The sequence below is a fragment of the Stegodyphus dumicola genome, chromosome 1, assembly GCF_044657685.1.
Source record: "Stegodyphus dumicola isolate Sdum_Otavi_A_Nest chromosome 1, ASM4465768v1".
In the NCBI taxonomy this organism is placed as follows: Eukaryota; Metazoa; Arthropoda; class Arachnida; order Araneae; family Eresidae; genus Stegodyphus; species Stegodyphus dumicola.
The window spans coordinates 100,523,812-100,538,229 of record NC_140768.1 but is presented as its reverse complement, the minus strand read 5'-3'; the positions used below and the strand labels follow the sequence as shown (position 1 = coordinate 100,538,229).

Genomic DNA, 14,418 nt, shown 5'->3' with positions numbered 1-14,418 from the left:
AAAGCGAGATCTTGTTATGTTCTTCCATCTCTTACAGAATTTTAAAATATCTTACGTAATGAATAATGTTAACATACCACTAACCACTATCCAAGATTTGCATGTGTCCATTTTAAAGATGATTTAATGGTCAAATGTGGTCCTACACTACATAACACTTTCTTTTTTAAGATGCTTCCATTTTGTTTTTCTAAAACATTTATGTATTTATTAATTTCCATTTAATCTTCACATGTAACTGCCATAAAATTTTTAGGATTAGTTGCTGAATTACCTGTTAGCAAATAATAAAGATACTTAGCACACAGTATTTAAAACACATTCTGTATGCATAATTACACTGATTTCAATAAAAAAACACTCTTCAAAGTACTTACAAAAATCCTTCTCTGGAACAGCACACAGAAATTCAGCGAAGACCATTTAACATCATGAAATCAGGGACAAGGGAAAGCAGAGAATGCATTCCTCTATTAAAATGTTTTGTCATTCATTCAGTTCATTAAACAGCAAGTACTGTAGTAAAGATCCTTTCCTTATTTCAATATAATGAATATTGAATCTTGTAGGAAGAATAAAGCTAATTTTCAGAATAAACAAAATACTTTTATTTAAATTTCAAAACAGAACCAAAAGAAATAAATATTGCAGCTCTAAACTCTCAAAATTTTAAACTCTTAACTACTGCAGTTAAAACTCTTACAACTATTAAAAAAAACTCCCAATCTTAAACTCTCTAAAACAAAATATATATAAAAATCTTTCGAATCCTCTTCTTGTTGCCACACCGTAAAATGCAAGTTCTTGTCCTATTATTTATATTTCACGTTCTCTTTAAGTCACGATCTTCACAAGTCATGATCTTTACAAGTCACGATCTTTACAAGTCTCCCCACAAGAAGCACATTCGTCACCGTAGAGACAATGTTGCTCAGAGTTCATTGAGAGAGAAAGAGTTAACAGCTAACCTTGACAAAGAATCAGCATTCCCATGTAAACTTCCTTTGCGGTATGTCACAGTCATGTTATACCGTTGTAACGCTAAGGCCCAACGAGACAGTTTAGCACCATGAGGGGCGCTTTGGGTCAAGTAGGTGAGGGGATTGTGATCAGACACAATCTGCACTTTGGCACCGAAAATCCCAAGAAACTTGCTTAATGATTTCACCACAGATATATTCGGAAGGAAGTAATATGCCATCATCGAAAGTATATGAATTTTGATTTTTATTTGCCCATTCAAAGCATTTTTTTAGAGTTTCGTCTTGTTCTTGATGTGTCTTGAATTCTATTCTTACCCTGTTCGTTGTTTTCAGAGACTCTATGTTTTCTTGGGAAATCTGATGAACAACAGCCAAATTTGTAGTATTGTCTTCAACTGGTGAGGGTTTATCATCTGTCTCTTTGTACTCTAAGGGGGATGCATCCCAATGACGATCACAGTTCCACAGTTCGATATTTCCACAGAGTGTTTCATAAGCTGAAGAACTCAATAGCAAGTCGGTAACTAGCTTTTTTGAAACAGCACACGTAATGGACACTCTACCGTGAAAATCATCGTCAATTTTCATCTGGAAAATCTTTAGTGGAGTAATTTCGTTTTCACCAAAAGCAGAAGATATCTCTATTTTACTTTCTCCTTCGCAAGGTATGTTGTCAACCAATTTCTCACGGACTACTGAAATTTGTGCTCCCGTGTCTACGATTCCATTTAGAATAATATCTCCACATTTAACTTTGACCAGTTTTAATTCATCTATGTTTCTAGATACGTCCACTGATTTTGAGACAGGAATAGAGATCTTGGCAGTTAGCACTTCTGGTTTTTCTTTTTCTGCTAGGGGTGCTTGTGTTTGTATTAAGTTGTTTTGTGCTGTTGCAGAAGCACTTCTTGGTATCCGATTTTTGGTACATAACTTAGATGTATGACCTTCTTTTCCACAATTATAGCAAGTTAATTTGAAATTAGTCTTTTGTGGTTCGTCACTCTTACGGGATGGGTACACTCTTGGCGTGTTTTCAGCGTACAGCGATTTATTTCTGAAAGCTCTTTCTGGAAGTGGAGAACGAGGTTGCCATTTTTTATTAGTTCTGTCTGCTGATGGATTACCACCATTCTGTTTTGAGATATTATGAACACTGTCATATTCGTCAAGTTTATCAGCTAATTTGGTTGGAGAAACGAATTTCGCCCAGTCGTCAAGAAGATGGTCTCTTACTTCATAGGGTACTCTTTTCTTAATTTGGTCAGTAATAATCAAGTCTTTTAACGCGGCAAAATTTGTGATTTCAAGACCATTGATCCATTCTTCAAAATAACTTGTAATTTCGTAGCAAAAATCTCTCCATGATTTTTCAGCGCTCTTTTGGTGCATCACAAATTTTTTTCTAAAGCTTTCAGGATTTAATTTAAATCTCTTCAATAAAATGGCCTTAATGTACTCATAATCTTCAAAATTTTCTTCAGATTCCCTACCAATTAATTGAATGATTTCAGATGGCATTAAAGTCAATAAACATGAAACCCAATCTTTAGGATCAATCTTTGTCCTTTTAGCTTGTCTTTCAAATAAGGATAAATAAATCACAATATCATCGTGTCTTAAATTGAATTTGGGAATAAGCTTAATTAAATCAAAATTATGATGTCCATTTTCATTTGTTGGTGGAGTTTGTGTTAGTTGAACACGAGATTCAATTTCGAGTTTCCTCAATTCAAATTCCATTTGCTCTCTTTTCTGCTGTGCTTCTAATTCTTCTTTCCTTCGTCTTTCCTCAATCTCTTCTTTTTCCTTTCTTCGGTGTTCCTCAATCTCTTCTTTTCTTTTCCTCTCTTCAATAATCGTTAAAAACACTTCTTTAGCAAATGCTTTATCATATGTATCACTTTGAATTATTTCATTTTTTATCACCACGATTTTCATACTTGGATCTACTTGAATTTCTAATTCAGCAGCTAAAGCCAGCAAATCCTCTTTTTTCCCACGTCCCATAAAAGCCATGTCTCGATTTTATTCAGCCAATAGACTCTTAATTTTATGAAAAGCTATTTTTTTTCTTTTCTTTTTCTATTTAAATATAATTCACAATGAATTTAATTTTATTCGACACGAAAATCAATCAGTAGAATCAATACTTAATGTGTTGTTCACCTACTCTGGCGAGTCAAACGAAATTACATTTGAACACTGGCGTATTCATTACTTTGAAAATTACATTTGAACACTGGCGTAGTCATTACTTTGAAAATTACATTTGAACACTGGCGTATTCATTACTTTGAAAATTACATTTGAACACTGGCGTATTCATTACTTTGAAAATTACATTTGAACACTGGCGTATTCATTACTTTGAAAATTACATTTGAACACTGGCGTATTCATTACTTTGAAAATTACATTTGAACACTGGCGTATTCATTACTTTGAAAATTACATTTGAACACTGGCGTATTCATTACTTTGATAAGTAAATAAACTAAGATTCCATGACGGAAACAATAATTAACTTTTCATAATCTTAATTAACTATTTTACGTTTCCAAGGTAAATTGATCTCTCACCTGAGTTATTTTGGTTCGTAATTACATGCGGGGAAACTCCGATCCTACCAGCTGCGCCAGTAAAAATCCTTTCCTTATTTCAATATAATGAATATTGAATCTTGTAGGAAGAATAAAGCTAATTTTCAGAATAAACAAAATACTTTTATTTAAATTTCAAAACAGAACCAAAAAAAATAAATATTGCAGCTCTAAACTCTCAAAATTTTAAACTCTTAACTACTGCAGTTACTCTTACAACTATTAAAAAAAACTCCCAATCTTAAACTCTCTAAAACAAAATATATATAAAAATCTTTCGAATCCTCTTCTTGTTGCCACACCGTAAAATGCAAGTTCTTGTCCTATTATTTATATTTCACGTTCTCTTTAAGTCACGATCTTCACAAGTCATGATCTTTACAAGTCACGATCTTTACAACTGTCTTCTTAGAAGAGGACAGACACAGCACATGTTGCAACTCAACTCTTGCTGAGATCCGATGGCTGAGTGACGTAATCTCGAACTATGAACTCTCGCTTAGAGATCACGAGAACTTGGAACTGAGAAGTCGCATGCTGCGTTGTGCGAACATTTACACCTTTCATTACGTAAATATTCTGTAACCGTTTTGCGTCTTCATTAAATATGTTTGTGTAAAGAAAGTATTAACCATTTATGGATTATCCCTCTCAAGATTTGGCAGATGGACTTGCACAGAGGACAACAACCAATGGCCCTGGCAGAACCCATTGGAACAAGGTAAGCAGTTTTGTTTTACCTTGATTAATTAGTTAGAAGTAATGATAACGATATAAATAATAATATTGTGGTGCCATAACGTGGGGCCATTGGGTTGAGTTTGAACTGAAATTTAATAGATTTTGCTTAAGCAAAAACATGGATTTAGAAAAATTAAAAAAGAAACGATCTGCTAGAAGAGCAGTAGTTCGGAGGCTGATAAATAAGATAGAAACAGAAATTGCTAATGAGGGGGATAAAAATGTAATTGAAGAAACGGTTGCTCAGTTAATTAGTAAAGAAAAAGAACTAATCTTAGCGGATAATGGTATTAAAGCTTTAACTGATGTAACAAATTTAGAAGATGAGATAATGTCTAGAGAAGAGTATAAAAGTAAAATTATTGTTTGGAAATTATGCGCGAAAAGATATTTAGATACTAATCCACATAGCGCTAATTCTACTTCATGTAGAACTGTCACTGAATAGCAGAACAAAATTAAACTTCCCAAATAGGCCCTGGAAACATTTTCGGGAAAGGATGTGTGCAGTTGGCATGGGTTTTGGCACAATTTGAGACAGTTGTACACGAAAACGAAAGTCTACATGCAGTAGATAAATTTAACTACTTAAAGTCAATTCTTACTTCCGATGCAGAAACTGCAATACAAGGGTTGACGTTAACAGCAGAGAATTACGAAAAGGCTGTGAAAATATTAAAAGATTGCTTCGGAAGCAAAGAACTAATAATAGATACCCATATGAACAATTTATTAACTCTGACTCTGGTTAATAAATTGCGATGTGACAACACTTCGAAAATTATATGATCGTTGTGAAGTACAAATTAGAGGATTAGAATCGTGTAATATTTTACAAGGATTCGTACAGTACCTTATTTTATCCGATATTAATAAAGGTGATTCCAAATGATTTAGAACTAGAATTTAATAGGAAATATGAAGATGATAAACAGACAAAAATTAAAAATTTGCTAAATTTTCTAAGAAAAGAAATAGAAAGTCGAGAACGTACAGGATTTTTAGTTAAGCCAACAGATTCTGAGGTCACTGAAAAAAAAATCCCAGTTTGAAACTATGCGGCAGATTCGAGAACGTTTTCGAGACATCGAAAGAAATCGGTATTATAATAAAGATAGAATTCCTTCAGCGGCAGCGTTAAACACATCACTATCTAATAGCTGTTTATTCTGTTCTGAAAATCATACATCAGAATCATGTCAAAAAACTGTGCCAGAGAAAAAGGAAGCGTTAAAGCGAAGGGGTTTTTGTTTCGTTTGTCTCAAAAGATACCATTTAGCGAGGATGTGCAAATCGAAACTAACTTGTGCTATTTGCGATCGACGACATCATACATTGATACACTCTGTCGAAACGAATGCGTCAGACAAGAGTCCCGTCCAAGGGCAATAGTCTCTTCTGTTTCCAATTGCGCAACAGGAAATAACTCATTTCTTCTGACAGCACGAGCTGAAATTATAAACACAGGCAATTGGCGCCAGCAAAGCGTTCGCTTGTTGTTTGATTTAGGATAGCAGCGAACATTTATTAGAGAGGACATCTGTAAGAAATTAAAACTTCCCGTTATTGGAGAAGAAAAAATAAAAATATTCTCTTTCGGTTGCACGACATCTGAAGCGCAGAATGTTAAAAAAAACAGGCTCATTTTGCGTAATTCAAAGAATCGATATGAAATCAAAATAGAAGCTTTTAATTATTCCTGTCATTAATGGATGACATATTCATTCATCTAGAAATGAAATAGTTAATATAATTAAAAAACAGGACATACAAATTTCTGATGAATGGGGACAAGGGAATAAACCGCCGAAAATTTCTTTGCTGATAGGAACGGATTTTTATTGGAAAATAGTTACAGGTAAGGTTTACAGACTGTCTAATTCCTTAGTAGCGGTTGAAACAAAATTGGGTTGGACCATTAGTGGAACAGAAAGGGCTTACGGAATTTCCTCAACTAATGTGAATACAATGAAGGTTGTGGTTCATAATAATAAAGATACACAGAACGAATCACTGTCTAGTTTGCTGAAGAATCTCTGGGAGCTCGATTCTATGGGGATAAATTATGATTCGGATAAGGAACTCGAATTACAAGATAATTTAGTTTTCGATAATCTGTGAAATTTGAAAACAATCGTTATATTGTTCGCATTCCCTGGAATCATAATTCAAATGAGCTAGGAGATAATCTGGAGATTGCTAAAATTAGATTTAAGAGTTTAAGTCGTAGATTTCAGAACAATCAACGGTTCTATGACAGATATCGCAAAGTAATTGATAAATACTTAAAAGAAGGAATCGCCGAAGAGACTAACATTGAAATAGGACCAAAAACGTATTTTATGCCACATCAAGCCGTTATAGAAGAAAACAAGGAAACTACAAAACTCCGTGTGGTTTTTGACGCTTCGTCACATGAGGAGAATTGTTTGTCATTAAATGACTGTTTACATTCAGGTCCCAAGATGTGTCCAGACATACTGGAATTGCTCCGTAAGTTCCGTCAAGATCGAATTGCGTTTACAGCTGACATCGAACAAGCATTTTTTCAGATTTCTCTTGCTGAGGAAGGCAGGAATGCAGTCAAGTTTCTATGAAACGATGGTCAATTAAATGGAACCAAAACAAAGGCTCTTCGTATAACAAGGGTCATTTTTGGAGCAACATCTAGTCCGTTTCTTCTCAGAGCAACTCTTAATGTACACGCTGACAAATACAAGTAACAGTATCCGAAGGTATTTTCCATGCTAACTGAAAATATGTAATCGCTTAATCGCTGGAGCAGATGAAGAATCAGAAGCATTCGAGGAATCGGAACATATTAAATGCATAATGAAAGAAGGTGGATTTAACATGCGGAAGTGGAAAAAAAATGAAACAAATTTACAAAAGGTATGGAATGAAGAAGATTTTTCACAAGATTCGATTTGTTCTAAAGTATTGGGATACATATGGAATAGGTCAAATGATACATTTTTGATAGAAATTGAAGATTTGGTAAAAGATGCCAAAAGAATAGATAACATACACACTAAAAGGGAAATCTTGAGATTTGTAGGACGTTTCTTTGATCCACTGGGGTTTTTAAATCCATACACTATTCGAGGTAGGATATTATTGCAAGATTTATGGGAACAAAAGGTAGCATGGGACAGTAAAATACCAGAAAATCTCAGAAAGAATTGGCAAAGCTGGTGTGATGAATTAGCTCATATTTCTAGTTTGGAAATACCAAGACATCAGTTTGCAGGTGCTGGGAAAAGGGATATAAAGGATGGATTATAGTTACACTGTTTCACAGATGCGAGTCAGAAGGCCTATGGGGCTGTTCCGTATTTTCGTTATTCAAAAAATGAAGTCATTCATACAAGTTTCATTACATCAAAATCACGAGTAGCACCTTTGAAAAAATTATCACTTCCCAGATTGGAATAGATGGGTGCTTTGATAGGCTCCCGCTTGTCAAAATATATCCAAAAGAAACTTCGGGATATTGATTTGATTGTATGTATGTGGACTGATTCTAGTATAACATTACACTGAATTAGAAGTGATGTGAAAAGGTGGAAGCCATTCGTTCAGAACAGAGTGAAGGAAATACAGTAGAATTCAGATGTCTTGAACTGGAGATATACACCTGGTGAACACAATCCAGCTGATTTGCTAACCAGAGGTGAAAATGTCAAACATCTGAAGCAAAATAGCATACGGTGGGAAGGGCCCACGTGGTTAAAGGAAGAAATGGAACAATGGCCAAAACCGAATTTATGTTCCACAAAGAACATTGAAGATTCCAACAAGGAACTAAGAAAAACATCAAAGGAAGTTTTCTAAATTCGTGTGTTACCGAACATTCCGAAGATTTATTTAAAACCCAAAATTACAGCAATTTACATCGAATTTACCGAATTACTGCATGGTGCCTAAGATTCATCAACAGTGTTAAAAATACCTCGAAATGATCAGGATGTTTGCAGGTTACCGAATTGGAAATGGCAGAAATTTATTGGATCAAACGTGTTCAGGAGCGAAATTTCACAAATGAAATACGGGCATTGAAGAATAACAAGGAATTAAGTTCAGAATCAAAACTGAAGTCCCTCAGTCCATTTGTAGAGGAAAGTGGTATAATTTGTGTTGGTGGACGATTAGAAAATGCAAATTTGGATTACAAACAAGCACATCCAATCATATTGCCCACAAAGATCATTTGACTGATCTAATCATTCTTCACAGTCATCAGGAGGTAGGGCACGGAGGAATAGCAGATACTTTAAATCAGATAAGAGATAAATATAATTATAATGTCTGCAAAACATTTCGAACTAAACCTGTCTTGCAAGATATGGCACCTCTCCCACCAGACAGATGCCGAGAAGCCTTTCCGTTTGAAAACTCCGGGATAGATTACACAGGTCCACTGTACGTCAAAAGTGGAAGAGAATTATCTGACATACATTTTACTGTTTACCTGTGTTGTAACTAGAGCCGTGCATTTAGAACTTACGGCTGACCTTTTCACAGAAAAATTTTTGCTTGCATTTAGACGGTTCATAGCGAGAAGAGGTTTGTGCCGAATAGTGTACACCGATAACGCCAAAACCTTTAAAAGAGCGAAAAAAGAATTAGAGCTATTGAACGAGGTGATGAAAAGCAATAATGTTCAAGACGAGTTCTCTAAGCAAGGAATCAAATGGAAATTTACAGTTGAGAGGGCGGCATGGTGGAGAGGCTTTTGGGAGCGTATGGTTCATTCTCTGAGAGCTCTTCTGAAGAGAATCTTAGGCAAATTCTCCTTAACTTTCAGGGAATTAGAGACAGTCATAACAGAAGTGGAAGCTATATTGAACTCCAGACCTTTAACATTTACATACTCGGATCTAGGAGAGCCAGAATCTTTGACCCCTGGTCAATAGGAAGACGGTTACTGTCATTGCCGCAAAGAAGCTCTAAGTTAACTTCAACAAAGGAGAGTCTTACACGTCGATTTAAACATCAACAGATACTGGTAGAAAGAATCTGGCGAAAATGGAGGCAGGATTATTTGATGAATTTAAAATCTGCTCATCATTCCAAACTGGCGAAAACAGGAACTATTGTATTAGTGCATGAAGATAAAATTCCACAGCTGATGTGGAAGATGGGCATTATAATGGAAGTCTTTCCTGAGAGAGCTGGCAAGGTGAGAGCCTGTGCTGTCCGCTTGCCAAATGGCCATACGATTAAAAGACCAGTGCAATTACTATATCCAGTGGAGCTGGAATGTAATAAGGACAATTACAGCAATTGTCCTTCCGGACGAGAGGATGTTGCAACTCAACTCTTGCTGTGATCCGATGGCTGAGTGATGTCATCTCGAACTATGAACTCTCGCTTAGAGATCACGAGAACTCGGAACTGAGAAGTCGCGCGCGCGTCGTGTGAACATTTAAACCTTTCATTATGTAAATATTCTATAACCGTTTTGCGTCTTCATTAAATATGTTTGCGTAAAGAAAGTATTAATGATTTATGGATTATCCCTCTCAAGATTTGGCAGATGGAGTTGAACAGAGGACAACAACCAATGGCCCTGGCAGAACCCATTGGAACAAGGTAAGCAGATCTGTTTTACCTTGATTAATTAGTTAGAAGTAATGATAACGATAAGGAAATAAATAATAGCACATAACTCATTGTGTTTAAAATTTCTTGGTTTTGGTTTATTTCATTATGGCAAAGCACTCGAGCGCTATCTGTCTAAGGGAAATGATGCCTTCATGGAGGTTTTTTTTAAGGGAAACTGGTTTGTATACACATTACACATGGGGAAAAACCATAAAAACACTCATGCAGTCAGCCTATTTACCAGGATTCCAACTCCTGACTGAACTACCAGTTATCAGCATTTTTACTGCTTGGCTGCTAGGGGGCCTTACCTCTAAAACTGAAAATTCAATGCATTGATATACATCTCATATGCAATTAAGATTTTAATATGTGATTACATTAGAAAATAATGATGTTTCCTCACAGTTTTAATTTTATTTTCATGCATTATTATAATTTCAGCATAATGGCCAGGGTAGAACATTTTGCTTTCAGAGAAGATTCTGTAATTGTCTTCTGAAAAATCAAGATATTTTCTGTAAGATTAATGCCAATTAGATTTTTGCTTTATTTTATTTCTGATATAGGTATGCTTCACTTGAAGTAATGTTAACAGTATCATGAATATTTATTTTGCATCAGTTTTTCAGAATTTAATAAGCATAATTCTCTTAGAATATACAGCACAACTGTGCTAATTATCAGTGATCTTTGAATTACTTTTTTTTTTTTTTTTTTTTTTTTTTGAGGGGAGGGTAAGGAAATAATACTTTGAAAGAATTTGGGGAAGAGAGAAAAATCCCTTATCCTTCCCTTAAAAAAACTATTACCATATTTGCCGGTGTATAAAGTGCACTTTTTCCCTTTGAAAATAGGTCTGAAAAACGGGTCTTATACATCAATACTCAGTTTTTGATTACATTTATTTCAGTTTGTGAATGGGTCAAAGCTTCAGGAGATGCTGTGAAAACAGAGACAGTATTTAAATCATTTAAGAAGTGTGGCATTAGTAATGCACTGGATGGTACAGAGGCCGATTTGTTGATGATGATGATTTAGAAAAAGTTTCAAGTTACTCTTCATTTAGCTCTGGAGATGAGTGTCTGGATTTTGATGAAAAAGATTAAAAGGTGTTCTTTCCTAGACAGATTGGTATTTGCAGAAAGTATTACTTTGTATTTGTATTATTTTATATTTAAAATACCGTAAATTCATTTTAATGATCAGTAATAAAGTTTTATCTTTCAAAAATGTGTACGAAAAAAGGGGGGCGGTGTCTTATATGCCGGCAAATATGGTATATTAAGGATGCAAAGCAAATTTCATTTCAGATATTTCCACTTTTTTATGAATTAAAAAAATTCAGATTTATTACTCTGTATATGAAAGCGAAAATAAAAAAGAAACACCTGCCACAGTTTTTTGTACAATAAAGCAGCTTATGACATCTCTCTTGTACTTAAGTATTGTTATCACAATAGAGCATCCCGTGCTCTGAAAATAAGCAATTTAAAATCCCTTTTTAACAATACTTAAAAATAGTTAAAATATGATTTATAACTACATTAAAGATACACACACACATGTAGCATAAAGCAGAATGCAAATTCACAATACATCTCACATAAATCTGTTCACCTGGCAGTTGAAATGTATAATGGGTATTGAGATAAGCTTATAAATATAAACACTCACGGTTGCCAAAAAAAGTTTGTTATGGTTTTTTTAGGCTCTTGCTAAGCTTGCAGTTTACCAGTCTGCTTTTACACTCACTCCTACTAACCCACTTTTTTGTGTTTTAGCTTTATTAATAAGCATCATTTTCTGTGCACTTTATGCCAGATAAAATTCAACAGCAAAATTTTAAAGGAGCATAGCAGTTAAGTTTAGAATTCCAATGCAGTGATAAGCATTCACATACAATTTTCTGTTCTCACCATATCTCTTCTCAGTTTATTGCATTGTTAAGAACACACACATACATGATTTTAGTGAAATCATATGTGAAATTGTATTTTTCTGCATAATACAAGATGAAAAATATAGAGATAAAAGCTATGTCAGAATACAGGGAAGTCCATTTAACATTGAGTAAACGGATATCTCGGTAACTACGTGAGATATCACCAAGTTAGCAACAGTTTTGGCAACTAATTTTTGTCGCCAAATTTGGCAATGAAAAGTTAAAAAAAAAAAAAAAAAAAATGCCATTTTGGGTCAGGTCCCTATATTACCATAATATGTACTGTAATTGATCACTATATTAGCTGTAATTGCAATTTGATCTTCATATTGCCTTCCAGTTATTTCAAGAAGTACTAGAAATATCTCGCCAGCTGGGTGAAAATTATATAACTTTATATAAGGCCAAAGAGAGCATCTGCTCTGAGTTTTTCTTGTTAGAAGGAATTAAAAAGGGGGGAGCAGATTTTTAAATTAAAAATTAGTTTGTTTTATTTTCACATTATTTTTCAATAAAAATTTATATCTTAAATTAGTACCCTACACTAGTGCAGCAGTTTCAAGTTAAATTAACTTATTACTAAAATTTGTTATGCCATAAGCCTAATTAATGCTACATTAAATAGATGCTTAGATTTCCCTGCTGAGTGAAACTGAAAATAATTTTAAAAACTGAGGTGTGAAAAAATAAAATAAATTAAAAAAAAAAAAAAAAAAGAGTTACACTTAAGGCAAAAAAGATTATTTCTGAAGCAATGAACATATACATATACTTCCGATACTTTATTTTAGTTTTCAATTTCATGTATCAAATGCTAATATAGGCTTTTCTATTTAGTGATTTGAATAAGCACATGAGTTCTAAAGTTGTTTCAAGACTAAATTGTTCCTGCATTTGCTGTGCATAAAAAATTCTGAATACATTCTCTCAATACCAGAAGATTCTACTTAAGCTATAAATATTGTTTCAATAATGTTTAATTCTTTTACTTCAGTGCACTATTTTGATGCTTTATGGATTGTGCTGTCAAGTCTTGTAAACCTTTCCACTTTTTTTTTTTTTTTTTTTTTAATAAAAAAATGGACTATTAAGGGCAGGCAACTAACTGAGTTACAATCTTGAGTAATACAATTATAATAAATTCTCTCTGATAGTTTCTTTGACAAAGTTCTATACTCCCACCTCTTTACTGGCTAATAAACAATGTAAAATATATTTCTGAGCATACAATATTTTGATTATAATCAATAACTAGAAGAAATACTATTTAAGCTCATGAACTGAATCAGTACTTTTTTAATGTAAAGTTAATGCCACTTTGGTAGATAGATGATTATTTTTACGCTTGAATTCATTAAAATAGAAGTTACTATGTACTTTCATTACATATTTATCTCCACCAAGATTAGTTGTCAATCACTTGCAATAATGGCTTGCATTATTCCAAAAGTATGACGTATGGATAATGCTATAATTCTGCATCTTACAGATAAGAATTACTATACAAATTTGTAGGAGCAATCTCTTAATTATTTATTCCCCCCATATATCAAGAATAATTAAACATTGGGTTACAAAACAGTATTAATGCAAGAGTGAGGACAAAATTAAGATTTTGGGGGCACGTTTTGAATTACTTACAACAAAGTGCATGCAAAGATCACAAAACTCAGATTTTAAAATGGCCGATATGGTTACTTTTGGAAACCTACAAAATTTTCTCACGATCTCTGCTCTTTTGTCTTACAGATAAAAGAATAGAATCCCCAAAAAAGTACAAGCAATGAATGCAAAAAATTATGCTAGCAAAAGTTTTTTTTTTTTTTTTTTTTTTTTTTTTAGAACACAGATATCAAGACTCTTTTTCTTACTCTATAAAAATCAATAAGTTTTACTGAAAATTAACAATAAACTTCTATACTGTTAAGCATATAAGAAAGAAAATATCTTACAGCAACTGCCATCTTCCCCAGAATTTGTTCTGGTATAGGTGCTTGAAGTCGTTTTAATAATTTATCTAAGCAAGTAGCCATTAATTCCATGCATATCCAGACATCTGACTCAGTAATAAAATATCCATAACACTGAACGATATGAGGACAATCATGACACCTAAGAACCACATCTAAATCCATAGTTATTCTTTTATTTTCTTCTTTATTCCCTGATCGACGCATTTGCTAGGGGGGAAAAATTTATGTAAGAAAAGAAATATTTGCCAGAGTATTATACATTAAAATTAAAAAATAAAATTTTAGAATAACTTTTTACTATATATTAATCATACTGGAAAAGAAAAATATATGTAAGAAAAGAATTACATATTAAAATTAAAAATAAAATTTTAGTATAATTTTTCAAAACATGTTAATTATAATGGAACATAATTATGATCTAATGATATTTCTTGTATTCTACCAGCAGATGATTATGTTTGAAAGATGCATCTACCAACAGATGACATTGCTTGAAAGATGCAATCTATGCAATGCTGATGTTTTTCCTCTTTCCAGCATGAAGTTCAGTGTAGATACGCACA

General features: G+C 33.5%; 1 protein-coding gene across 1 annotated transcript in view; it reads right to left on the bottom strand.

The window, feature by feature from the left end:
• The window catches only part of LOC118204925 (dual specificity mitogen-activated protein kinase kinase 7-like), an 89,830-nt gene that overhangs the window by 29,911 nt on the left and 45,501 nt on the right, over positions 1–14,418 (bottom strand). Inside the window, exon 5 of the mRNA XM_085818249.1 lies at positions 13,832–14,059. Coding sequence (XP_085674375.1) covers positions 13,832–14,059 — 228 coding nt within the window. The remainder of the gene's footprint in view (positions 1–13,831; positions 14,060–14,418) is intronic.